Below are 27,805 nucleotides of genomic sequence, written 5' to 3'. Positions count from 1 at the left end.
TGATTCAAAGTGAAACAGCTATTTTTTCTATGGCACAGAAGGAAAAAGCAGCATCTAGAGCCTGACATGATTAGTCACAGTTTAAGACTGAAAGACGAATCCCCCCTTGCCCTTATTACTACCCCCCCCAAAAAAAACCAAACCAAACAAACAAAAAAAACCAAAAAGCAACCAAAAAGCCCCCACATAACAAAGAAAAAGGTAAAACCTACTTAAGCTAAAAGATACTGCAGACATAATAGAACCTCAAGTAGGAATAAAGCTACCCATGAAAAAATAGATTTGAGATAAAACCTGTATGCTAAAGTCATGGTTGGGTGGTTGCTTACTGCATATTGCAGTCCTTATATTCCTGTGCCATGGAGGGGATCAAGTATTCTTCCAATTTGTGTAAATGCAAAATTTTCTAAAATTTTGATTTCCTGTTTTTACTCTGATCTTCCAAAAGGACCATTCTCTTTTGAATGGCAGCTAATCTGCTGAACTATATACACTTAGTAAACAGCACTAGGAAAAACTGAAATAAACAGCAACTCAAGTGCACTTACCTTGATCTGCTCCGATCCTTGTTGCGATCAGAACTCCTTTCACGATCTCTGTCACGATCTCGGTCTCGTTCGCGGTCTCTGTCTCGGTCCTTAGTTCGGTCACGATCCCTATCTCGCTCTCGTTCACGCTCCCGTTCCTTCTCCTTCTCTCGTTCACGCTCCCTCTCTCTTTCACGCTCCCTCCTTTCTCGTTCACGCTCCCGTTCCCTTTCTCTTTCTCTGCGTTCTTTTTCAATTTCCTGTCTTTCTTTCTCCTTTTTGCCTTTTTCCTCCTCCAGTTTCTAAAAACCAACAAGAGAACTTTCATAGTTAATTTTGTAGTTATAGGAACTGGATATTCCCGGCGCAACACACAAGGCTGGTAATGGAAATACCAAAACCGCCACTGATTTTAAAATATTAAATAGGGTTTGGTGGGTATTTTTTTGGAACTCATAAGTAAGAAATCAAAATGCAGCAATCACAAGACTAAGTTTCGTGCAAAAGCATAGATCTACACAGACCAGCAATCTCCAACCTTAGCAGAGCAGGGCTGGCCTCATATTATAAGCTGACTAAACTGCACATACACAGTGCACTGCCAGTCACGATTCAGGTGGGCCACAAATTCCATCGGCCCTATAAGCCACTCGGGTACAAGCAAAGTGAATTCTAGCTGATAAAATTAATTCTGTTCAACTAGGAAAATATATTTCAGTGGAATGCTTACTGGGACAGTGAGTTGTTACCCAAAAAGTCTTGGCAGACTAAAACCGTCCTGTATGAAAACTTGGGTAAAGAAATTTATCCACTTACACGTGGTGCATGTGGTTAAACAGTGAAGAGAGCTGCAACCTTTCCCCTTTTCCCTCCCTAAAAAAGTTCTAACAGTTCATTGGTAAGAACTGGACTCTGCAGAATGGAATCCTTAACTTCCACCACTGCAAGATGGAGAGAGTTAAAAAAAAAGGTTGGAAATAGCTCTTTTGAAACACAGAAACTAATGGGTTACCTGCTACAGTTTTACTAAAAATTGTACAAAATTGCCACTTTTTTTTCAATTAGAAACAGTTCCTATGACCAGAATTCCTATAAGACAATAGAAAATACATCAACAGAATGATAGATAAATCCATCCTTGGAAGCAATTGTTATGTGTTAACTTACAGATGCTGTGCTAGGACATGGACCGCCAACACTGGATTAACCTTGCCTATAAGCTATGTTTCTGGGAGGAAGAGCAAGTACACGGTTCACAAATATACCAAATAACAACCAAATATACCAAATTTCAACCTGATGGATGCCAGAATACCACTCTTTTGAACAAATATTGAGCAGAATAAACAGGTTTATCCCCTTTGGCTCCACATTTACCATCACTGAAATGAAATCAAAAACTGGAACAATGAAACAGCATTTTCTCTGGTTTGTTTTTTTTTTTTCTTTTCTTTTCAACAAAGCATTTAAGACAACTTTAAAAAGCAATCTTACCTGATAAGTGTTCTTCGCCATAGGCACAGGGACCAGAGAACCGACAAAGGATTACAGAAATAAAGCTAATTCACTAGTGATTAATGTATCCAGTGAAACTACGCTGCATTGATAGCACAATACAGGCAAACCAATGTTGGATACATTGAAATCACAAAAGGAAAAAGGGACTAAAAATGGTAGGAATTGGTAGAAAACTGATATGAAAAAGCAAAACTTAGATTCTGCAATATACACTGGGCTGAAAACCAATTTCTAAAGGACTGTATTTCACAGGAGCTTTACAGTGTTAAACCTCAGTACGGTCAGATGTTAAACTAAGTTGTCAACTTTTAAAAATCCAACTTACCTCAAATTTCATATACTTTTAAAGAAAAGTTTACATACTGAAGTGGTTGATACTTACAGGTTATCTTAGATGTTCCAATAGAAATTTCTTTGGTTGAACTCCTGCTTTTTTGCCACTCTCAAAAACTTTGTTTGTGGTGAGATTTCTCAAGAGAGTGGGTTTCTTTTTTTCTTTTTTTTTTTTTTTTAATATGTTCACACGAGTGTAAATATACACACACAAGTCTCAGTGTATTAAAATCCATTTTGTAGGTCCGCTTTCATAAAATCCAATTGAAAAAATAAATTGGTCTATTTTATAATCAAAATCTGACCTCATCAACTTCTATCAGCCTAAATAAGAGGATCTGAAAGGGTAATGGGATGGGAACGGTATCAGATAAATTGAAGTAATGAACAGAAATGAACAGGTAGAAGAATTGTAAATTTTACCTTGAGCTCTCTTCAGACTCGTCCGTGCTGTAAATGGACGCCCCCTGCAATGCTGATACCCTGACAGTCTGTGGTTATTGTTTTATAAAACTCATACCAAAAACATGCAAAGGTTCACTGTGCTCACTAGCCAGCTGCTAAAGATTCAACAGCCCCTTTTAAACATATCCAATATATACAATGACTGCTTTCAGTTGATTTTTAATGTTAAGAAACCCAAAATAGCCCCCCCAATAATATAGATTAAAGGCAGTAAAATGCCCAACAGCTTCTGAAACAATGAAGCATGTTTTTTGTTTGGTTGTTTTGTTTTAAAAACTTATTCCTTGTTTGCATCTTAGTACCAGTGACAGCTTGGGGCTCGGAATTAAACACATTTCTACTGAAGTTTCACCACTGACCAGTTTCATGTTCAATTGCTGAGTTTCTCCAGATGGTTTCTTCTAGAATTTTTCCCCAGGTTTTTATCTCCAACAACTTCAGTCAAGAGAAAAACTGAATACGTGTACATACAACAATGTGTAGTCACTTGTGTTTACACTGATACAGTTGCGTGAAACCATGGTACCACCCCCGGTGACTGCATGTGGTAAAGCTAAATAACACGGGCATACTTCACCTTGCTGTACCTTCAACATTTTCTTTAACGTCGATTTGGGGGTATTTTGAAATAAAAGTGTGTGCTCAAAAGAGGAGCTTGCTGATACTTCCCTAGGCCAAGGACCATTCCAGTCTTGTTGGGGAAAAAATAATACCAACTTTAAGCTAAACATTAAAATAAGAACATTACATGCATAGTTGTGCTTTACTATCCACAAGTACCATTTTCCAAAGCAGAAACATTCACGGATGCACTAGCATTAGTGGAAACTTCTGTAAGTGGGAATCCTGAGGTGGGACTTGATATGCACAAACATTTCCAAGCCAGTTACCCCTTTGCATATTTTTCTGAGGGGGCATCCATAAGTATAATAAAAAACAGAAGCTCATACTTACATCCTATTCCATGTTACTTTCCAAGCTGTGAGTTTCATCTTGCATTAGTCACCATATGATCTCTATCATAATGGTGGGGGTCAATGAATAGATTAGCTTTATGGGAATTTACAGTTCTTCCATGCATCTAAAGTTTGGTAAGTCTGGTAACCACTGACCTAGTTTTAATCTTCCCCCACTCTTAACTTAGAACTATTAAAATAAAAGACTTAAATTTAATTCAAGTTTCAACTCTTCATAAAATCTTGGATTATGTTACAAATCTACCTACAGAAACACACTCAAGTGTATGTCTTATACTGCAGCCCCGTTTAGCCTTTAGTTATAAATATCTTGACTTAATGTATGTGTAGAAACTTAAGTTGCCTTTATTCATGTTAAAGTGAGAAGACTGCAAAATACTCAGTAGCAATCAAAGTCTTAGCATAAAGATGTCAAGGGCCACTTTAACGTGGTAGTTGTCTTTTTTTGACTCGTAAAGAACTATATGTATATTAAACCTAATATAAACATCATTTTACGTGATATTGCAATGTAATGCTAAATTTTATAATAGTGTTTTTTTTGGATTTTGAAAAAGCCTAATTTGTATCAAGTGCAAAAACAAGAATACTACCTTGTGTGTGTCTCTGAATTTACTGATCTCTCTTGATATCAGGTCTCTTTTGTCTTCCTCCATTTCTATAGCATTTATATCCTCCTAAAAAACAAGGGGGACAGGAGGAAAAACATTAAGAGCCATCTGTACAGACATAGGAGAACAAGAGAAAAGCTGAAGGTTAGAAGTTTTCAACCAGTCTTGCAAGAGATAAATAAAGTCCTTCTGCAGTACCAAACCTGACAGTCTGATGTTAATGAGTGAAAAAAAAAAAAAAAAATCAGATGGACAAGAGTCACAAATCTGGCAACTAGCAGTAAACATAGTCATTGTCAAAGCCTACAATGTAAACGAACCTTGGTGATGAGTGGATAAGGTATCAGTGGGGCCACTGGAAATCTGCGGAAAATCTGCGGAAAAATCCACGGAGATTTTTTTTTTTAAAAATAGATTGCACACTACTCTGAAAAACAATGTTTTGTATGTTTGCACTACAAAGCAATATTGTATTGCTGTGATCTCATTCCTTTGATTCAACAAAATTACAGAAGAACCTCGCTAATTCTCCCTTCTCTGAACTACTTAAAATACATAGTGAGGTCTCATATTAGTAAGACTTCACTGAATTACAGGTATACTACAGGATATTAGTACACTATGGTAGCATCATAAACAAGACTAAGCTACACTTGCCAATATAAATGATCAGTATATTTGCGGTGGGTATGTCTTGATTTTATTTACTCGCTAATTCGCAAAATTTGGTAGATTGCACCTACTAACTAATAGTTAGTGCGAATTAGCGAGGTTCCCCCGTGCTTGAAATTGAAAACCAGATTCCACTCACTCTCAGTTCCCCGCACACATTTTCAACTCCCCCACATCAGTCATGCCTTCATCCAGAAGAGCTAACAACAGACTCTGCTGCTAACACCAGCAGGAGTCTTCTTCACACCAAACCCTTCAGGGCACAACAGACCCAAAGCTGGCAAGTTTCCCCGCACCCCCCCCGCCCAAACACATATATCTGCATCCATCTTCCCTTTCCCCCCACCCTCCACAGTCCTTCTCTCCCCTCTCCTTTAAGGAAAAGAGAGCAACGAGCTCGGACCATCTCTTCACTCCCACCTCTATCCACACAGGCCAAAGATGGCAACTTCCAAGTTTCTTTTCTTCCTTCCCAGTATGGGAGGGATGATGTGGTGTAATTTCAACCCACAAGTGCTATGAATTTAAAAAGAGCTTATTTGTCTACTTGACTAGCTCAAATTGCTCAAATTCTACATCATACAGAGCTAGCAGAATATCCCTCTGTCCCAGGGACATACTCAGCACCCAGCTCTTCCAAGACTGCAATGGTCTCTTACAATGTTTAACTACCTGGCATTATTCATGGCCATATATATATATATATATATGTACCCACAGGACAACACACATTGTAACAACGCTTGTAACAAAAAATACAGCTGATAGCATTAGACAGTGACTCATTTGTAAATTCTCATCCAAGAAAGCATCTTCTCCCAAAGGGAGGGAGAGGAAAGAAAAACAAATTCTCAGCTCAGCACTCTTATACTTCGGGTCAGCCATGGCTAACAATGTTGTGGGGAAGATACACTTGCTCCCTGAGGGAGATGTTGCTTCTTGCACCACACTTAAACTCCATAAGCATTTGAAACTGCATTATTGCCTTGGAATAGGTACTTTGCAGAAGACTTAAGTGGGTAAAAATCTTGGTCACGCAATTTTCCAATCTTTTTCATATTAGGTGCAGAATGGTAGGTGTGAAAGCCCGTTTTCCCATGGTTAGAAACTTGGCTGAAAAGCTAAGTCTGAGTTTGCTCATTCTTATTCCCCTTTCTCCAGTTTGTTTTAATCCATAAAAAGGTCATCGACAGAAGCAGGTCTAAACCAGAACATTCATTCCTGCTTAACAGGGTTTTCTTGCATTACACAATATATGAAAACCAGCTGATCAAATCCAGCCGAAATTGAGATATGTGTGAAAAAGTGATTTTGTAAGGCAGGAAGATTACAATATGCCTTTCATCCCTGAAGGATCCCTCCAAGGTTTGTGAGGTATACATATATACAACTAATGAAGTGCTTCCACATCTGGAGAGACAGCTGCAACCAGCTGGATCAAGGCGCACTACAAGAATGCATACTATAAGCACAGAGAGAAGAATTTTGTCAAAAATTACCAGAGCAAATTCCTGCCATTACAAAAGCGCCCTGGCATCTTCCAATAGAAACAGACTTTACAGTTGTTTTTTAAGTTCTCATCGGAAAAATCCTACATGCACATACAGATTAAACTGCACAAAATTCAGTATTTCCACCTTCAGAGGGATGAAAGGTCGGTTCAATCCTGCCCAGATTCAAACCTGTTGTTCCAAGAAGTCTAGGTGCTTAGATGCCTAAACCATCCTGAAGGGATGGTGTCTATAACTGACTAGCTTTCAGCTTAAAAAAGTGAAACTGCTGCTGACATCAATGCTTGTTGATTTGTTTTCTCATCAGAAGTTTAAGTTTAAAGTATTTGCACAAGGTTTGGCCATTATATAAAGGTGAGTTGAAGAAAAATCTGTTTTGTCCAAAATCAAAACACATACGTCCTCCTTCTTTTCCTTTTTCTTCTTCCTGGGGTGAGAGTCAGATTCCTGGGAGGGGGCATTGAGCTCGCTGGAATATTCTCGTATTAAGACTTCAATGGCCCCTTTAATTATCTGATCTCTTCTCTTCGTTTCCTCATCCAGTGCTTCATCGTCATCATTTGTTGTCTCTGGTCTGGAGTTCTAAGGAAAAATTGCAAAGTAATAGGAATCAACAAATTGAGAATAATATTAGTTTTATTTCAGAAGTTCACCTTTGATCATCACATTCATGCCCCTACAGCATTTACTAAAAAAAAACCCAAAACAAACAAACAAAAAAAAACCAACAAAAAAACCCTCACAAAAACCAAACCACCTACAAGTAGTTATCAATTACAGTCAGATCTTTTCACACTGGCAACACCATAAGGACGACATAGTTTTGTGTGTGGAATGGCTGCAGAGAGCAAGTGTAGGATTGCATAATAAAATAGAACAGATAAATGGTGATTAAGGTGGTAGGCAGGAAAAGAGAATGCACACGCACGCTCACAGAAAGGCAATCACTATAGTCCGGCTCTTGTTCAAAACTTTCTGCCTTGTATCCTCCAGAACTTCAAGTCATTTCAACAGCAGTTCCTCAAAGCCTTCTACGTAAGTGCCATGCAATACAAATGCCTACCTATAACTTTCAAGCTGCAACTTATAATGGGAGAACTGTATTAAAGAAACATTATTAGGGAAAACATTCCTTGCACGGCAAACATTTTCTTATTATTGTTAATCATTTACTTCATAGTTCCTCATCTTTTTGCCCTTTCCACCTTGTAGGGAGGAAAGGGAACACACACAAAGAAGTGCATTTCACTAAATGTTACATGAAAGGGTAGAACAATGATCTGCATACTGAGCAAGGTAGCCCACCTCTTGATCCCCTGAATCTTTTAAAAAAATGGAATCTCACCTGAGAATCCAGCTGGGTATCCCGTCAAGCGATAGGTGGTGGGTGGAGTGAGGGGGAGGGAAGGGTCTGATGGAGCAGCAGCTAAGAATGAGGGGGAAGGGAGGATTCAGTTGGAGCTGAAGAGGCTGCCAGGCCAAGGAGGAGCAGGCTGAAAAGAGCTAGAAGGCAGTGACAGGGAGTGGAATTGAAGAGGTCCAGGGAGAAGAAGTGATCAGGGAGAGGAGCTAATTATATAAAGGTTTGCTTGGTGTGCCTCTGTAAGAAATTGTGTTGTAGCGTACACGTTTGATTTCTTAAAAAAGATGAAAGTTGCGACTTTTGGATCTGAGTGGCACCAGCACATCAATGATGGTATGAAAGGAATCGCAAGCAGTATGATTACAATATGCTTCATCAATATTCCTTGGCAATTCACAGCCTTTCTTTGCACCACCACAGACAAAAAACACCAGTTGGAGCTAATCTCACTCTACAGTTCAACGGAATCGGCACATAGTGTTGTCTTCACCAAAGCCACAAACAGTACCCTCTGCTTTATTACAATCAATCCCCCAGGATTGATTGTAACCCACAGGAGCTCCCAGAAAACAAAATTCATGAGAGAGATGTACAAGAACTCCACTGATACTTTAAGCTCGTTTATAATATCAGCTGCGAAGCACGGTATTACAGGTGACGCCAACAGGAAACAAGGAAGTACGGAATGGAAGGGGCTGTCAAATCAAACCCTTACCTAGGTTAACAGCTAGTACATTACTCCATTCAAAACCTATGAAGTTAGCACTCTGCTTTACTGAGACATTGCATTTAATCCCATACACCGGGTACACAGTCAAAAATGCGTCACGTACTTCAAGTCAGCATTTGCCTCTAGTTCTGGTTAAATAAAATGAAATAAAAGTACTTGTGTTCCCACTGTATTTTACACACCTTTAAGAACAATTCCAAATAGGAATTTTAAAAATTTGCCAGCTACAGTGTGATTAGTATTTTTAGTTTTCTGAGCAAGAGCCTCTCTCACTTGCATTTTATAGAAAATAATCTTTTGAAGTAATATCTTAAGGCATATGCAGAACCTTAAAATAGTTAAGAGACTAAGCCCAACAACTTTATTGTGATGTGAAATATATTGTTCATTTTAATGCAAATTTGTCAGTTAAGTATCTTTGTATCTCACAGGAATTCAACATACCAAATATCTGCAATTATTCCAGAACAGATCCTTAGCTCTAGAAAGGAATGGTACAAAACCAATTTCCCCATCTACTAAATGTCTGTAAGCTGCCCACTGCCTGATAACTGCATCATCTACTGAATGATCTACTTTTCCTTGTCATTAATTTGTTCTAGATCATCATCAGTGGAGGGGAAAGAAACTCCAATTGTCTTCAGACAGATGATTTACAGACTCTGACAGAGTAACAATTACTTCTAGAGTTTGTTTACTTTCAAGAGTTTCTAAACAAAAATGAAGCAACGGAATCATAAGGTACAGAACATATTACTACACTTCAGAATGAATTACAGAATTAATTCCAGAGATTCAGTTGTAGCTTACAAATAAGTTTGAATGCTGGTAAATTAAGAGCTTACACTTCACTGCCTTTCAACATATCTTCACTTATTAATGTGATCCTGGCGAAATCCTAAAATGAACTAATGGCAGAGACAAGAATAGAAACTAAGAGGCACGCTCACGATCTGATCTAGCAAGTATGTTACATTGCCCTCCTGTCAAAATAACACAAGTCACAAATTATATACATACCCCATTAGAAGCCTTTTTCTTTGCTTTCCATTCATCTAGCTGAGCCTTTGTCTTTGCATCAACTTTGACTAGCAGCTTCTTCTCTCCAATCTGGAGGTCATGGAGTAGTCTCAGTGCTCGTAGTGTGGATTCTGGCTCTTTGTACTCACAAAATCCAAAGGCTGGAATGGGCAATTGAAATGAAAAGTAAAAGTGGTAAAGGCTCTTCAGGCACAATTTATTTTGTGTAAAAAACATGTTTTGAATCAATAAAATTGGAACATAGGCACTTCTTTTTTTAAAACCAGGAGTACACATCATAAAAAGTCAGAAAGATCATTCATTGCATTAGTCTTTGATATAAGGAAACGGCCTCAAGCTGCACCAGGGGAGGTTTAGGTTGGATATTAGAAAAAACTTCTTCACCGAAAGGGTGTTCAGGCATTGGAACAGGCTGCCCAGGGGAGTGGTTCAGTCTCCATCCCTGGGGGTATTTAAAACAAGGGTAGACACGGTGCTCGAGGACATGGTTTAGTGGTGGACTTGGCAATGCTAGGTTAATGGTTGGACTTGATGATCTTAAGGGTCTTTTCCAACCTTAACGATTCTATGATTCTAGGATATAACTAACGGCCCAGCAAATAAGGTGAAAGCAATACATACATTGTAGATGCCTCATCCCTGGAAACATTCAAGGCCAGGCTGGATGGGGCTCTGAGCAACCTGATCTAGTTGAAGATGTCCCTGCCCACTGCAGGGGGGTTGGACTAGATGACCTTTAAAGGTCCCTTCCAACCCAAACTATTCCATGATTGTGTTTGTAAAGATTTTGAATGCAGTCTACATGAAGACATGTCTCAGATGGATTTGCAATTGTCTGAAGACCAAGGGCATCAATTAACAGCTCATTGTTAACCTACAGGGAGGGGTATTTCAAACTAGATTCTTCACAACAGTTACAGAAAGTTGTAAATGAGAAAAACACCTTATGAGAGCAAAATAAACAAAACATGACGTATAAGAAAGCTGGAGAAACTGAATTGCATATTAAAAAAAGAAAAAAAACAACCTAGAGAAGATACGAAAACACTAACAGCAAAAAATAGTAACCAAAATTGTTTCCTGTATCCACTGGAGAAAGGTCACAAGAAAAAAAATAAATCAGTTCACTTTGACAATAGGGAAGGAAGATAAATTTTACAACAGGAAAACCTCCTTAACAGAGAAGTATAATACATAGTCATGGAAGAGACTATTAACAGTGTTGCAAATATGCTCCTTTGGAGGCTAAATGCAAACTGGTAAACCTTTCTCAAGGATGGTCTATGAACTCCTGATTCAGCCTCAGAACAGAAAGGTGAGCAAAATTAGGCCCCCAAGACATTCTCCCATTTAACCTTTCTCAATTTTGTTTTTCCTCATTCTGTCTTGATTCCAAGGACAGAAATAATAGCCCTTTACTAGGAAGTATTTAGCAGTTAAGTATCATATACAATATCTTAAACTGTAAAAGTATTAATAGCAATGTGTCAGACATTTGAAAAGCTGCCAGGTAATAAAAACAAGAGTCTGCGAGAGATTTTGAAAAGTATGAACAATTACCTTGAAGTTTTCCAGATGCCCCTTGTACTCTCTTCCAACTCAAAACCAAGCCACATTTCTGCATTAAAGATAAATATTATTAAAGCATTATGTTCAAAACATTACAAAAATTTAACCACTTTCTGCAAAAGATGACATGTAAAAAGGGTAAATTCTACTAAAAATAAAATATGTCTATATTCACTGACATCTACAACTTAAAAAAACTGTACTCTTCACTTACTGATACTAAACTCAAGTGTAATGAACTGCTATTCCAGTTAGTGGGACTAACTCTACTTTCAGTTTCAATCCACTGCTTGTGGGTCATTACTTCTTCCATCAGCCAGGGATGAAATTTAACAAGCAGTCCACTGTACTTACTGCTAGAAGCTGCCGTATGAGCATGTCCGAGGCCTTCTCAGAAATGTTGCCTACAAAAACGGTGGTAGTGGGACCGCTGTTTTCATCATTTTCTTTGTTCTTTAAGCCAGGATGTTCTTTTCTGGCTCCCAAATGTTTTCCAACCATAGACACTGTGGTAGGAACTAATACCTAGAAAGAGGAGAAGCGGGTATAAAATAAAGCATTGGGTTGGTTTTGTTTTTATTTAAATCTGTAAGATGAAAGAGTTGGGGATGTATACATATTTCAAAACTAAATTTTCATACAAACCTTAGTTAGGCTTACAGAGTGAGACACCAATAAATGGTTCAGGCTTTAACACTTCATACAATGCAAAAAAAGACTGCCATTTTCTGGCAAAGACAGACAGAAAAAAAAAGTGTACCTGTACATGGCTACTGGAAGGTCTCAAGGTGAGCATACAGTAACATTAGGTATTATTTCTTCTACAAATAACTAATATGCAACATTTGAGTCACTGAAGTTGAAGTATCTTACCTAACAGTGTAAAAAGCAAGCTGCAAATAGAAAAGTAACTCTGACTCAAAAGGCTTCAATGGACACATGACAGGTCTTAAAGCTTTCACAGAGTGAACAAACACTACTGCTTTATTTAATCAATACACAACCCAAAGCCTCTTTGGGTTAAGAAGCAAACATTTGTAAAATAAACCATACAGATACACGCATGATCATCTATTCCATTTCGCTGCACCTCTCTCCTTCCACCTAAGATTTAATGATGCATATGCATGGAATCCCTCTTCTCAAAAGACCATTCTAGAAGTGTCACTTAATAAAAATAATTTTACTCAGAAAAACTGAATAATGCATTTCTTCCAGTATCTTTGTCTTAAATACATCGGTTACCATGAACATATTCTCCTGTAACAGATAATACAAGCTATCAAAAAATTCAGTATTTTGGGGAGATTTCACTTATGCAAAAGCATAGAAATGGTAATTCACCTTGAAGCCCAGAAGTAACCTTTGTATTTTAAAGAGCACTTTTTTCCACCTCATAAACCATAAACCTTCCTTCCAACTAGAAATTAGTAAGACCTTTCTCTCATATACTCTTCTATAGATGCATATTACATGCATCTATTCCTTCCCCTGCAACATGGGGAAAAAGAGCTTGTTTGTAAGCTTGTCAACGCACATCTTTCTGGCCAACTCAGCAGTGCTGCATGACGGCCTTATAAACCTGAATGAGGTGATGCCTCCAGAGCACTCTGTTAGGCCAACAAACTCAAAAGCAAGAGACCTGGAATCTAACTGATCTAACTGTACTGCATAGGAAGATCATGCATGACCCGAAGGCAAAGCCTAAAACCTTTTATTTGAGAGAAGTACATCTTCTTGCAAGAACAGAAATTGCTTCACCTTTGCAGCTAGCAGCTCCAGACATTACTTCAAACTTTGTCTAGGTCAGAAATTAGCATATTTGCATAATAGTTGCATTTAAAGTGAAGTATTTCCTTTCGTAGTAGGAATTCTGATGGAGTAGAGCAAAACAAAAATACTGCTGACAACTACTAAGATTTACTCTCCATTTTATTTTGGTATCATCTCATCCCCACTGTAATACTTACAGTCGGAGCAGGAGCCATAATGCCCATTGGTACAGGAATCATAGGGGTCCCTGAGAAAGACAAGACATTAATATTAATCTGCCCTGTTGAGACTACTGATGAATACAAATGAACTGATCGCAGACATCATTTCCAAACCAGACAGCAATTTTGGTCAAATAAGAATTTCACAGTACTGATTACCAGTAATTCCTTAAGCATTCAAGCATAGCCTGAGTACACTAACATACCATGTGCATCCTGGTCACTTTTATCATATTACCATTTCAACTTCGTCACAAACAAATTATTTTTAAAGCACATTCAAACCACAGTATTGTTCTAGAAAAGATAGCCATGTGATGAGTGAGGCAGGGAATTCCACAGAGAGCAAAAGCAGATGAAATCCTACAGATGATAATCTCATTCCTGACTTGCTCAAGTCACATAGCACAATCGATTCCACATACAGCTTAGGAGTGAGGTGCTATAGAGAATGCCACCAGGCTTCACGCGACTATTTATGGAATAGCTTAATAAAGGCGCCATAGAAAACCTCAATCCAGAAGCTCCCTCCCTGCTCAATACTTGACTTCGCAGCCTCTAAAACTTAATTTAAAACAATATTTAATCAGGTGAAACCATGTAATACCCTCTGTCCCACTATCAAATTCACCGGCAGCTTTAAGTACTATCATGTGAGCCAATATCTGATCGTCATAAAGGCTGTTTCTCTTTCCATGCCAACTTCTAGAGGAGATTAAAGATATTAAGTGAATGGATTTCAAAACTACTTGCTGGCCAGTAAAGACATTGAGACTCCAGAACAATGAAGTCAATCTCATGTTCTTCAGAGAAATACCCTCTAGGGATCCTAGATATCTTTTTTTCATTCTACAAAAAACTTTCTTTGTCTTTGACTCTCAGTCCTTCCCTTTTGATCCTTCCTTTCTCCAGCTCTCTTACTGCTGTATTCATAAAATCCTAGCCAAGCTTCTGCAACCTACTGTTCCTGCACTTGTTCCCCCACTTTCTCCAGTGCTTAGTCCTAAAACAACACTACTTCTCAGACACCCTCTCCAGCTTTCTCCTCATCCATTCCGGTTTTGCTTTGATTCCATCATTTATTTTCTCCATCACTCAATCCTCTTCCTCAGTCCCTTCACATTAAAGTCATACTACCTCCTATCCCTCCAAACTGTTCAGAGAATCAAAAGGTGTATTGTTCTCCCATGCTCCCAGTTTTAATGCACCATGGCATCTCACAGACTGGAGGAACCACTCCAAGACAAGACCCTGGTTGTGCAGCCCTATAACTATTATAACTATAATTACCACGATGCTCAACTTGGATTTTAAAGTTCCAACTCCATAAAGATACTCGTGTTATCACTGACAGTTCTCTGAAATTATCAGCCCAATGCTCAGCAGAAGCAAAAAAAAAAAAATCCACTAAAGCATTGGGCATCATCAGCAAACACCTGATGATCAAGATCACAGGCACCATTTAGCTGCTATACAAAAACCTGGTGCACCTATACTTTGACTACTGCCTACAGACCTGGTCTCTGCAACCCAAGGACAACGCAGCCTTAGAGAAGAGCAACTACATGACTAAAGTGTTGAAGCAGCTGCTTTACTAGGGAAGACTCTACACTCTGAGACTCTTCAAGTGTGGAGGTTTGCAAGGCATGAAACATGACTGAGGTGTACCAAACCACAGAACACAGCTCACTGAACTCCAACATCAGAACTGGGCCAGGAGGGGGACACTAAGTAGGCAATGCATTGAAAGACAGACATAAGAAAGTAGCACTCTACACAGTGGTTAATGAACTTCTCAAACATCCCTAACGCTACAGTTGTATGAGGGAACAGACTCAGAAAGCAGATACATGCCCACCCTAAATACCATCTTGTATTCCCACTACCCAGACAATGCATCAGGCTATATGGACTGCTGGTCTGACCCACTACAGCATTTCTTACATACAAACCGTAATTTTTTTACATCTTAACGGTATCCGACAATCTTCAGAGATGACAAGACTCATAAGAATCATCTCCTTGTCAAATCTTCCACACTTAAAGAGATGGAAAGGCTAGAACTTCTTATTTTTAACAGCTGTATTTTTAAGCAAAGCAAAACGCTTTTCCTAACTTCATTCTTACACAAGCAAACCGTTCTAGCTTTTCAAAAAGCTACAGGCTGAATAAGATAATTAGAATGTGAAATTTTAGCCAAACAGCTAGCTAAAGATTATTATTATTATTAGCCACTAAAATTGTGATCTTACATATGGAATAACTTCAGAGTAGACTATCATGAAGTCACTGTAGCATTTTCAACTCTATTGATACACTTGTGCTAAGAAGTGAGAGATCCCTATCCTCTACATGTCAAAATATGTTACCTGCACAGTTAAGCAAATCATGCTTGTAGTGTGCAGAGAAAAATTTAATTCTCACTTAATACCAGGCTCCTCCACTCTACATACTGTTTGGATTATAATACTGAAACGAGACTATTTATATAAAAAGTCAAACCTAACAAGAGAACAAAAAGATCTTTGTTGCACATGTTAAGAAGCAAATGTTCAGAGCAGAAACTCGTATCAGGCATTTAAAAATATTCTTCAGAAAGTTATTTTTAAAAGTATCTGGTGTTTTTCACACTAGTATATATATAAACTGGAGCTAGTAAAGATAAGAGGTATGGTTTTAAAATTTAACCTGAAATTTTTGATGGCAGAGCGCTACCTAATCAAGAACTCTGCCTTTAGCAGAAAATAGATAGCATCTCATGGATCTCAGGAAAAAAAAGTTTAGAAAAAGTAATGCAAGTAAGGATTAGCCTGATGAATGGATGTGCACAAATGACTCCCGAGTTCAGCCATCTGGTTTTTGAATGCCTTTATTGTCTACAAAACACTTGTGTACAACACAGCTTAAGACAGACAGCAGTTATTTTCTGCAGCCCTTGTGATGAATTTTAAAGGGGTAATTCTCTTACATATTCCTCTCTCCCACTCACTCTGTGGTCTCCTGCCGTCAGTCACTGTTATCTATACTGGCAAGTGGTTCCAGACCAGCGAATTAAAGTCTCAATGCAAAAAACAGGGGCTGATCTTACAGATGAACAAAGGAAAAAAGGTGGGATTAATTTTGGGAAGATTAGAAGGAATGAGGAATGTAACACTAAGTTTGCAAGATGTGTGGAGGAAAGTATGTAAGAAGCAGAATAAAACAAAGAGGGACTTATAAAAAAGTGGAGAAAAAAGTTGGACCTTCTCTGAAAGTTACTCCTATATTTTCACACCACACGTACTCAGTGTTTCCAAAGTCTATTACAATGGCTTATCTGAAAGAAATTGAAAATCATAGTCTACTGTCAAAACAGTAGCTCTTAGAATACCTAATGTTAACAAAAATCACCACATAGCTTCAGTCTTGAAAAAAAGGTTCAAGACAAAGTCCAGTATTGTTTCTAATGGTTTGATTTCTGGTAAGAAGTAAGCAGCTTTTGGTAGACCAAAAGGAGCTTGCTCACATGACATGATCTGTGGGTAAACTAGAAACTCAATTGCAATGTACACAAATCAGAGTTATTGAAATACATTAAGAGCCAGTAACTTCTGTAAATACTACAATTCATAATAATAAAAGGAAATTTAGTTCTACAACACTTCCATATACTAACATAACTTACCAGGAGGTACAGGTGGAGGAAAGCCAGGAAACTGTGGAGGTGGGATCCCGGGGGGAAGCGTTGGGATTCCCATAGGAGGGCGATTCAAATGAGGTGGAAAAGACATTCTTCCAGTCACAATCTGTCAAAAAGATAGAAAAGGAAACTTGTACTAGTCAGTTCCCAAACATGAATTACAAAAGCAGTGCAAATTATAAGCATCCATAATGATTTTAAATCTTTATATGGACATTCAACTACAAACTAAAACTATTTTTAACTCTTTTTCCCCAGCTGTTAAGTTACATATGTAGTAGAAGTCTTCTTTCACAATGAAAAACAGCACTTCCAGGAAAGTGCTTCAGAATGAAGTGAAAGAGAAAACCACATCTGACTCCTCATACTAATGGTTTACAAGGAGTGCGAATTAAACAGCATTTAACAGTTTGTACAGATTCTTTGAAATAAAGCTATCTTTTGCAGCATCTGAAAACAGAAGTAGTCTTGTAATACATTTTCAATAAGGCAAGTAGCTCTCTTGTACAAGAAATGATCACACACAATACAACTGTGGAACTAGATGAGAGAAAGAACTGGGCCATCCCAATGCTCAGCATTAATGGAAACTGTACTTCAGACGACACTGGGGAGATCCCCGAATTCCAGCACAGAGACAGTTAAAAGCTTGGAAGAGGGTTCACTGATCTATTTTTAAGTTTCCAGTTCACACATTTCTAGAGCTCAACTTGGACGATAGCCCATGAGCTGCGAGTCAATACGCTACCATGGAGAGTAAAGACTGTTTTAACATCATTTGCTATTCAGATGGTTATTATTACGTGCACATTACTGACCCTGTAACAGACACCACCCAATAATAAAACACTCAAGATCACTCTTAACACAACTAACAAGGCATGTACTCCTGCTTCCAATATTATCTCAGCAACCCTACATGGTAAGTCTTCAAAAAAGGTTGGCCCCGAGTCCTAAAAAAACCCAAAATTGGTCACCAATATTCCTGTTGAGCATACAGGCACATTCACGCTGCAGTGAGGAAGCACTAGAGGAACTTCAAACACACTGGACTGTGTGGATACGAATCATGAAGACACCATATCACAAGTGACAAGAGTCCAGTTAGCTGTCCGCACAAACATTTGCACTTTTCAAAGGGACTGTACAGACTGCTTTACAGCCTACAATACCATATCTTCACTGCAACTGTTTTCCAAAGAGGCAACCACGAGTCAAAACCAAAGCAGGCTTTGAGAAAAAGGGTTATGATAAGCAAAATTTTGCTACGTACAACAGATCTGTCAATGATAAGATGCTTTCCCCAGTTTCCTGTTACTGAACACACAAGAAACAGGCTTTGCTGGAGACAGATGTGCCTTCCAGTAGTGAAACGACAGTCTTTAATACTACAAGTAAGAGCCAATATGAGGACTCTACCATAATAGCAGATATATTTGAAAGAGCTAAAAAATGATAATAAGAGAATCACGTAGCACAACTTTATTCCCACAGAGTCTGGAAACAACTATGAGAGATAAATATATATACAGGACCGGAGAGGATGAAAGGGAAACCCAAATGTATTTGGTAATACCTTTGAACATCAAAACTTATTTATTCTGTTATAAGAACACATATATAACCCTATAGCATAATTCACCCAAAGACATATTTACAACTACATCAATTACAAGAGGTTTGTGATGATGGCATTCATTAATTGGCCCCAAAGGGCATTCATCAACATCTTACCAGGAGAAAAGATAAACGCTCCTGTGACACAAGGTCTAAGACGGTAGAAGAAACAAGCCAGCAAACACAAGCATTCCTCCAACAGTTCAATAAAGATTATTTTATACAAAATAATAAACATAAAACCTCTCCCCCCTTAGAATCCATATGCCTAAGAACACACTTTCCTTCTGTAATTCTTGACTTTCTAAAACTGAATGGGCAAAGAAAAGCAGCAAAGGTGTACTGCCAAAACATTTTATTTGGAAGAACATTGTTTATTGCCTTTTCAGACTACATGCACATCGGCTGACATTCCTCTAGAATCTGAAACCTGGGTGGTATGGAAGGGAACAGAACTCCATTATCCACCCTGATATCACTATTTGAAACTTTTTCACCAAAAAAACCAGCCAAGGGTCCCAGGAAAGGCAGAAAATTAAGATCTCTAATGCTCTCAGTCCTTACCTATATTGTAAGCTGATAGACAATTGGACAAAATTCAAAGCTTTGGGGCAGTATGGTAGAGCAATAAGCTCTGAGGTGGTTCTAAACAGGCTGCAATAGCGTTACACCATCTGAGGCCCACAAGACATTAAGGAGTGGTCTGTTAAACAAAAAAAGAACAACTGGGGGAGTAATTTTCCTGACTGCCTGTAGGTGCAGTCCCTTCTCTTGCTCTGATAAGCACTTTATCTGAGACACCATTTTGGAGAAGCTAAAAAAAAAGCCTATGGACTAAGAGGTGAAACAGTTCTTTGAAATAAAGGATGCTGAAACATAGTGTACTCAAGGGATGTTACATATGGACACAGGCACTTTTTTTTTTAATTTAAATAAAAAGTGCAAAGATTTAGCAGTCAGTGAAGTAACTGTTACTGCATAAAAGGAAGAAGAATGGATCAAATTTAGTCTTTCAATCTTCTAGTCAGATGGACATGAAATACATCATTATCTGTAACAATCCATTTTACTTGAAGCACTCTGTTCTTATTTCTTCCATATTTGTACAGTTATTTTCACAGCAGCTAGAAAGCTGCCCTGTTACTGACTTAATTCTTGCACAGACCAATCCTAGCACCTCTGCTGCCTGTGACACTGAAGATCAACACTAGAATTAAAGAAAGCCTTGGTCTCTTTCTTGCTACTATATGTAACTACCAATGCGAAAACAGCAAAGAGAACAGTTTAATTCTGTTTCTGTTACGAAAACTGTGAGGATCAACAGATACCAAGATTGAAACTGCTCACTGGAGAAGTGAGAGATCTGGATGAGAGAAAAAGATGCGTCCAGTTCCTTGCAGCAGCCAAGACACTACAATGACGGGAACCGCGTAGCACATTTTTTCTCTCAGGAGCTAGAGAACACGCAAGAAACGTACATGCTCTTCCAATGGTCAGAGGGGCCTCTGACATCAAATTTATAAGCAACTAGAAACCAAGAGTTAGGTATGGAAAGTTAAGAGATGCTAAGCTAGGTCTAGGTAGAATACGCTTGTAGAAATCACAGGAACAGTATCTTGAACTTCTCCGCAAACTGTCCTACTACCCTGTCAGTTCAGTGATCAGTGTCTGATATATTTACTGAGGTCTCAGTATTGTATATGGTGATCTTCAAATTTCCCCAATATATTCAAATGTGTAAGTAAGGAACTAACCAGTCCTGAGATATTTTTAAAGCCTAAGTTGACTTATGAAATTATTACCTTAAGTGAAATTGGATGTAAGCAGCGTTCCTGACAGCTGCATTTTAACTAGCAGCTCTAAGTGAGAGATTAGTTTGTGTGGATGTTACAGTGATCACAAAGCTACAAGGGCAAGAAAAGCAGCGAGCATCTAGCCTGAGACCATTCAAAATACCGAAATAATGGCATCTTCGGCCCTCAAAATGATGGATTTGTGTCAGGTCTCTCTCAATTTACGCTATGTCCGTGCCAGCAAGCAGGGTGTACAACAGGAGCAGGTCTGTTAAAATAGATGAAGCTGAGACCACAGCTGAGCTAATGTCCACACTACGCAATTTGGGGGGGTTCACCCCACTGGAACGAATGCCCATTTCCAGGTAAGAGCGCATTTTTCAATATATTTTCATCCAAAAGGAATCCAGTTCATCCACTAGAATAGCGCAAACCAACGTGAAAAAAGGTTTCCCAAGTGAAGATATCTGCGAGACTTCCTTCAAAAGCACACTCCTGATCTGAGTTAACACGGTAATGTAGGTGCACACTTTATTAGCCTTAGGCAATTTTTGTAAGCTGAAGATTAATGATGTCATGGATGGCAAAACATCTAAGCTTACCATAAGCAGACCCAGCTCAAATCCAGCCTGAGCTATTAACTAAAGCAAGTGCTACACAAACACAGCTGTAATATTCCAGGTTCAACTTTGGCCTAGAAGGAGTTCAGTTGCTTTCATACACGGCTATTCTGAGTTAATAAGTCCTGGTGGAACCCAATGCCATGCAGAGCCAGCTGCACCAATCTTCTGAAACTTGGAGGGAGTACAGGAATACCCACATGGCTCTAAGGTTTGGTAAAATCCACTGAGACTTGTTAATTCTGACTCGGTGCTATCCCTGCTGGGCCGGAGCTCTGCCCGTTAGAAGCACGCTAGCTCTGATGCACAACTAAACAAGTGCACAGGACTGGCCCTGGGGCATGCTGGACTCAAGTGTCTGAGACCACACAGAACTCAGAATTACTATGAAATAAGGGTCACTGTCATTCAGATATTGCTGCCCCATGCTTCTTTATTATCTCCGACTCCCAAAAGTCCCAATAGGAGGGGACTCACTATATGAGAAGATTGTACTGGTCTGGCTGCACTGTTGATGTAATCTTTTTAAAATCATAGTATTCTTTAAACCTTTTTTATTTATTCCATTTTTTTAATAAAGGAGTGAAGAGATATGTCATAAACAGAAAGTAAGTTTATTAAAAATCACTGGTGACTAATGTATTTTAAAGTGACAATTATATCACCTACTCAGGGCAGCATCATAATTCTACCAGTGTCACAGGATTTATCTCCTTAGCATCTCTGTGTTTACACATCATAACTTTTATTTAAAAACCTGCAGAACATTTTAACCATTTTCAAAACAGTTAAGTTCTCTATGAAACAAACAATTGCAATACTTACTGTTGAGCTGCCGTTATACTAAACAAAGTTAAAATTAACTATAAAAATGCTGAAGTCTTAATGCATAAACAAACTCAATGTGTTTTAAGAATACATACATGTAGTCTCATAACAGCAGTGACAGTATGGCTGATCTAGCCTGATTTCATTTTGTCTGATTTTAACCTCTCTTCAACATTTTCCCAATACAACTCTTCTGCACCACAAAAAATCTGTACGCTTAGTCTAGACTAAGTTGCACAAAATAGCTGCGCAAGCTAGTCCCTCAAATACAGGAGCAGTAAGTGCAAAACTTGTTTGGAATTTTTTTTTAATTAACTACAATTCAGCTTTGATTATAATCTTAATATTTAGATTATTACAAGAGTGCCTGACAAAATCCACACCTATGGTAAGTGTGTAACACTATGCTATTTAGTAACACCCTGGTTAAAGAGATGTTACACAAAGACATTTGATTTGTATATCCACATTATTACGTTTCACTGAAATGTCCCTATAAAAAAGCTTTCACACATAAAAATGTTTCTAATGCTTTTTAAGAATTAGAGTAATCCCTATTAAGAACCATAAAATGTTTTGGCATTTGATTCTAATGTCAATACCCAGGCAGCAACAGAGAGTGAATAATAATTTCCTCTAATTTGTGACAAAGTATTTTTTATATTTTGTGTCACATGATGGGTGCAGCCAAGCAACAAAAGCATTCTCAGAAAAAACTGGACAAAACGTGCGGTAAACCAACCTATTAAAGTCAGTACTATCACATGGGCTTTTACATCAGTCTCTACACGATGCATGGATTTTTAAGCTGTTCCATTATAAAAATAACTAACCCCATAGTTTGTCAACGATTGGAAATGCTGTTTATATTATTGCTTCTCACAAGAAAAAGTTCCCTAAAAGAAAAATTGTTATTTCAAGTCCACTGATTCTCTAAGTGAAAATACCCACTTTCTACAGTTTTCTCCAAAATTGCCTGCAAGCTAAGCAAGGCTTCAATGTCAAACACAACAGACATGGGGACAGATAAAACAGATTACAGATTTTCTATTTATTTCTGAACAAACAAAACTAGTATTTGCTCAAGCCTGTTTTTCCAGAGGTGACCTAGAAAGTGTTCACTAACCTCCATGAAATAAGTTGAATCCCAAAATATTATGGAGCTACCCAAAAAGCAACATGCTTATCCAAACCAAGGCCTCAGTCCGAAAGCCCTTTAACTAGGGCTCCATTAAACATATCACCAGAACTTTATGATCTGTGATTTAGTTCCTAATCTAATCCTGTGTCTCTGCGCCCACATAAAGCCCTAGTCAGTCAAATAAATGACTGTCCACTCTAACTTTGCTGTTAACTCTTCCCAAAACACAAACACGGCTGTGGCATTACAACGTTTATGTGAATGGGCACTTGAGAAACAGAAGCAGAGAAATGTGAAGAGCTATGTACAATGCCACCCCTTTACAGGGCAAGTAAGAAACCATCCTGTTCTTCCTTCTTCGACTTTGTTCTGGACCATCTTCCACAGATGCTGATGCAATACCTGAAGCAATGCTTTCCTGCCCCACAAAAAATTACTAAAAATCCGTGTGCATGCATTTTAATCTGAATAGACTGAGAACTATAAATCTTTAAGACTTCACTTCCTGTAAGACCTACTACAAAAAAAAGTTAGTTGTGTTCGGGATGTTCGCTGTACTTAAACACAAAAACCTCTTTTCCTTCAGGCAGACAAAGGTCTTTTTCTATAATGGAAAAAGACATCATGAGAAAAACATGCGAATATACGCATCACAGCTGTTACCGACACGGATGAATCATTCTGGTGCTTTTATGCACAAGCTGCTGACGCGTGTTTTAAGATGACCGCCCCAGTCCACGCTAAGGACATTAACTTCCCTGCCGCGATACCGTCGAAAGACGTTTCCTCGCAAGACCCGCTTCCTCGGCATCGAAAAGTGAAATCCCACCCGCAGCCAGAGGCGGCCCGGCGCGGCCCAGGCCGGGCAGCAGCTGCGGGCGCCGGCAGACGCTCCGCCAGGGGCTCGTCCGCTCCCACCCGAGAGGCGCAGGGCCTCGTCCCGGCCGTGCGATGGGCTCCCCTCGCCTTCCGCGGAGCCGCTCGCCGCCCCGCCCGCCCGCCGCGCCTCCGGGAGGCGGAAGGGGCTCCCACGCCTCCTGGGCGGGAGAGGAAGCGAAGGGCCCCCGCCGCCCGCCCGCGAGCGCCTCCCCGAGGCCGCGCTCCCCTCCCACCCCGCCACTAGGCCCGCGCCGGCTCCCGCCGAGGCGCGGGCCGCGGCCGGCGAGAGGCCGCCGGCGCCTGCCACGGCCCAGGGTGCGGGGCGCGGCAGAGCGGCCTCGGCCCGGCCCCGGCCGCGCCTCCTCTCAGCAGGCGGCTGAAGCGCCGCCGCCGCCTTCCCTCCCCCTCTCATCCCCCCGCCGCCCCTCGCTTCTCACCCCTTCGCCGCGGAGCAGGAGCCGCGTCCGGAGCGCCGCCGCGGCCCCTCCAAGCCGCGCGGGTCGGGGGTGGTGCAGGGGGACGCCGCTCGGCCGCCTGAGGCCCAGCTGGGAGGCCCCGGGGCGCCACTAGGCCGCGAACACACCGCGCCGCGCCGCCGCCGCCGCGCTGCGCGGGGTCATGTGACCCGCCCCTTCCGTCAGCGGCCCGACCTGCACCGCGCCGCGCGACCATAGAGGCGGCCGTGCCAGAGCGCCCTTCCGCGCCGCACCCAGACAATAACGCGCCCAACCATAGAGCGGCGGCGGCCAGAGGGGCAGGGAGAGAGAAAGAAGGCGTCCGGGCTGCCGCCATTTTCGCTGGGGGCGGGCGATGCGGCGCCTTGACCCAGCCCGAGCCTCGCCATCTTTGAGGTCAAACACCGCCGCTCGGGGCTGCTGGCGGCTGCAGGCCCTGGAAAGCCGCCCGCGTTGGGCTGGCACCGGCTCCTCCCCCGGCTGCTGGCCTGCGCCCCCCACCCGCCCGCACCCCCTCGGTTACAGCGGGGCGCCCTCCCCGCTGCCGCGCTCTGCGGCCGGGCTTCGCTGCGGCCCAGCTGTGAGGGTGGTAGGTGCCGGCGACACCCGCGGGCGCAGCCGCGTGGGAAATACGCCTCTTGCTTTGAACAGCCTGCTGATAAGGAGGGACCACATCTTGTGGCTGCCTTTAGGAAATTCTGAGGGCCTAGAAAGCTAAACCAAAAAGCAATCTTGCAGTCAGGAGATGTAAAGATACAGAATCATAGAATAGTTTGGGTTGGAAGGGACCTTTAAAGGTCATCTAGTCCACCCCCCTGCAATGAGCAGGGACATCTTCAACTAGGTCAGGTTGCTCAGAGCCCCGTGCAGCCTGACCTTGGATGTTTCCAGGGATGGGGCATCTAACACCTCTCTGGGCAACCTGTTCCAGTGTTTCACCACCCACATTGTGAAAAATGGCTTCCTTATACCTAGTCTAAATATTTTAGTTCAAAACCATTACCCCTTGTCCTATCACAACAGGCCCTGCTGAAAAGTTTGTCCCCATCTTTCTTATAAGCCCCCTTTAAGTACTGAAAGGCCGCAATAAGGTTTCCCCACAGCCTTCTCCAGGCTAAATAACCCCAACTTTCTCAGCCTTTCCTCATAAGAGAGATGCTCCAGCCCTCTGACCATTTTTGTGGCCCTCCTCTGGACCGGCACCAACAGGTGCACTTCTTTCCTCTGCTTGGAGGCCCCAGAGCTGGACGCAGTACTCCAGGTGGGGTCTCACCAGAGCAGAGGAGCAGAATCGCCTCCCTCAACCTGCTGGCCATGCTTCTTTTGATGCAGCCCAGGATAAAGTTGGCTTTCATGGAAGGTTGTATCTCCGCTGAAAAAACTATGGATTTACAGGGCAAAAAGAGCAAACACCAGTGTCTTAGGCAGCCATATGCTCAGCAAAAAGATCTTGCTGTGCTATAAAGCAGTTGGGCCTAGCCATGGTCTACAGCTGGTAGTTTCCCTCACCTACTTCCAGCATTTAAGACTACATTAGAAGACAATTTTAAACATACAGTTCCCCCCAACATTACATGCGAGACAGTAATTGCTGTAGTTACCACAATGATGGCAAGCAATTGCAAATGGGAAGAGAAAGTGGCTGTGAATGGAAGGAAGGTGGTCTTACAGATGGTTATGAGGTAGACAACAACACGAGCATATGTGCACAAAACTGTTTAAAACATTTTGGATCAGCTAGGGAAAAAAAGTCGTACTACCTCTATATTACATTTTCCACTGTTTATATACACTGTTTAAGGAAAAGTGCTCAAAAGACCAGATTCTAATGACAAACAATCCCCTCCACCTGTAATGGCAAGAAAAACTTGCGAAGCAGACACTGTTGACTTCTGCAGTACAGAGCAGATTAAATCTACCTGACTGATGTCATACATGCTACTCAATGGTCAACAGCTGAGCTGGAACTAAGGTCCAGTTCATCACCTTGCTTTACAAGATGATGTGCAAGGGTAAATATTTTAGCAGTAGCAGATTTAGGACATACTTCAAGATTTAATGCAATTCCTTCCCCTTTCAGAAACAGCATTTTTGCTTTCTATCAATTACAACTCATTCCATGCAGCCTGCATATCTCCCTTCAACTAATACGTATTTAGTAACTGCAATACTGACTACTGTTAATATTTTGAATAATTTATAAACATACCTAGGCAGGTAAAAGTGGTACTCATTTTGCAGCTTGAAGGAAAACCAAGGAAAAGAGAAAGGGCATAAAAAGAATCTTCTCAGTTTCCTATTTCTATGCTGCTGTCTCAGATTGAAACTGTTACCTGCTTGAAAAAGAAATGTGAAATCGGAATTCACTCATACTGCTGTTACAAGCCCTTTTGTTTACAGGAAACATTGCAAAGGCTTTCCTGATTTAGATGTTCATCTATTTTGTTTAGCCAAAGAAACAGACTGTTTTGCATTTACTCCCCTTGTACATGTCATGAACTTTAGTCTTCAGTATCCTTCCTAATCGAGGAAGAACAGCATCAGAAGCATCCAGTAAAAATAGCTACTTCCACATCTCTCTCTTGCTGCTATTGAATTTTAGAATTACCTACCCCTAAACCTATCTATGTTATCTTCTTACCCTTCAGTTGTGAAACTGGGATCCCACTTTCCAGATACTGACCACAGTTCCCTTTATTCAGTTCCTTGCTGCGGACTCCAGAGTTTCATGCTCAAGCCAATCAAGAAGAGCACAGTAGATAGCTTTTAAAATTAAGGCCGAAATTAAAAGAAGTGCTTTTTATGCCTGCCCTTCGGCTGGGGCTGCACGGCTAGAAGGCGCGTCCCCTGGGTGGTGGATAGGGGATCCCTCTCTGGAGGGTGCACCGGATAAAATTGAAGAAGGTGCCGCGAACCAACGCAGCCTAAGGGAAGGCCACCCTGACCGAAAAACCACTGGCCCTCCAAGTCATGGGGGTTGGGCAGGAGGCCAACTACCTCCTCCCGGAAAAAAAATTGAAAGTTGCAGAAACGACGAGCATCAACTTTCAGAGATGGAGAAAATCAGTAATGAAGTGAGGAGGAGGAGATGGAGCTGGATCGGTCATGTCTTGAGGAAAAAACCAACAGAAGACTGCGCTGTGGCCCTTGGGACTCCAGAGCACGCAGCCGCAGACCGATCGAAGTTGAAGAACGATGTTTGCACCTTGTGTGCCTCCTGGCACTGAGAGAATTCAGATTCAGATTTTTATGCCTGCAGATTGTTTTGCATTTCAGGCCTGAGAAATAATTCTAAACATGCTAGGCAGCATCTCAGGGTACAGAGGTCAGGTTGTTTCTGGACTGTGCACCATGTTAAATGTTTTATGGGTGGAACAGAGTTCTAGTCCACAGCTCCAGAATCACTGGGTAAAAAGGATCTACTACAGCGGTGAAGGAGTACAGTTTTTATAAAACTGTGACTAATCCCTGGGATTCTGGAT

The 27,805-nt window shown here is 40.7% G+C and overlaps 1 protein-coding gene across 1 annotated transcript in view; it reads right to left on the bottom strand.

Annotated features, from left to right (window-relative positions):
• RBM25 (RNA binding motif protein 25) overlaps nucleotides 1-24,451 on the bottom strand; it is a 34,927-nt gene extending 10,476 nt beyond the window's left edge. The window contains exons 1-10 of the mRNA XM_082318029.1: nucleotides 24,306-24,451; nucleotides 16,976-17,096; nucleotides 13,288-13,337; nucleotides 11,672-11,842; nucleotides 11,309-11,366; nucleotides 9,728-9,888; nucleotides 7,014-7,196; nucleotides 4,752-4,805; nucleotides 4,414-4,497; nucleotides 549-829 (exon numbers count right to left, since the gene is read on the bottom strand). Of these exons, the coding sequence (XP_082174155.1) occupies nucleotides 549-829; nucleotides 4,414-4,497; nucleotides 4,752-4,805; nucleotides 7,014-7,196; nucleotides 9,728-9,888; nucleotides 11,309-11,366; nucleotides 11,672-11,842; nucleotides 13,288-13,337; nucleotides 16,976-17,081 (1,148 nt within the window). The 5' untranslated portion in view covers nucleotides 17,082-17,096; nucleotides 24,306-24,451. The remainder of the gene's footprint in view (nucleotides 1-548; nucleotides 830-4,413; nucleotides 4,498-4,751; nucleotides 4,806-7,013; nucleotides 7,197-9,727; nucleotides 9,889-11,308; nucleotides 11,367-11,671; nucleotides 11,843-13,287; nucleotides 13,338-16,975; nucleotides 17,097-24,305) is intronic.
• Between the last annotated feature and the right edge of the window lie 3,354 nt (nucleotides 24,452-27,805).

This window comes from Platalea leucorodia, assembly GCF_965183815.1.
Source record: "Platalea leucorodia genome assembly, chromosome: 7".
NCBI lineage: Eukaryota > Metazoa > Chordata > Aves > Pelecaniformes > Threskiornithidae > Platalea > Platalea leucorodia.
Note: the sequence above shows the minus strand (reverse complement) of the source record. Positions and strands in the feature narration are given on the sequence as shown.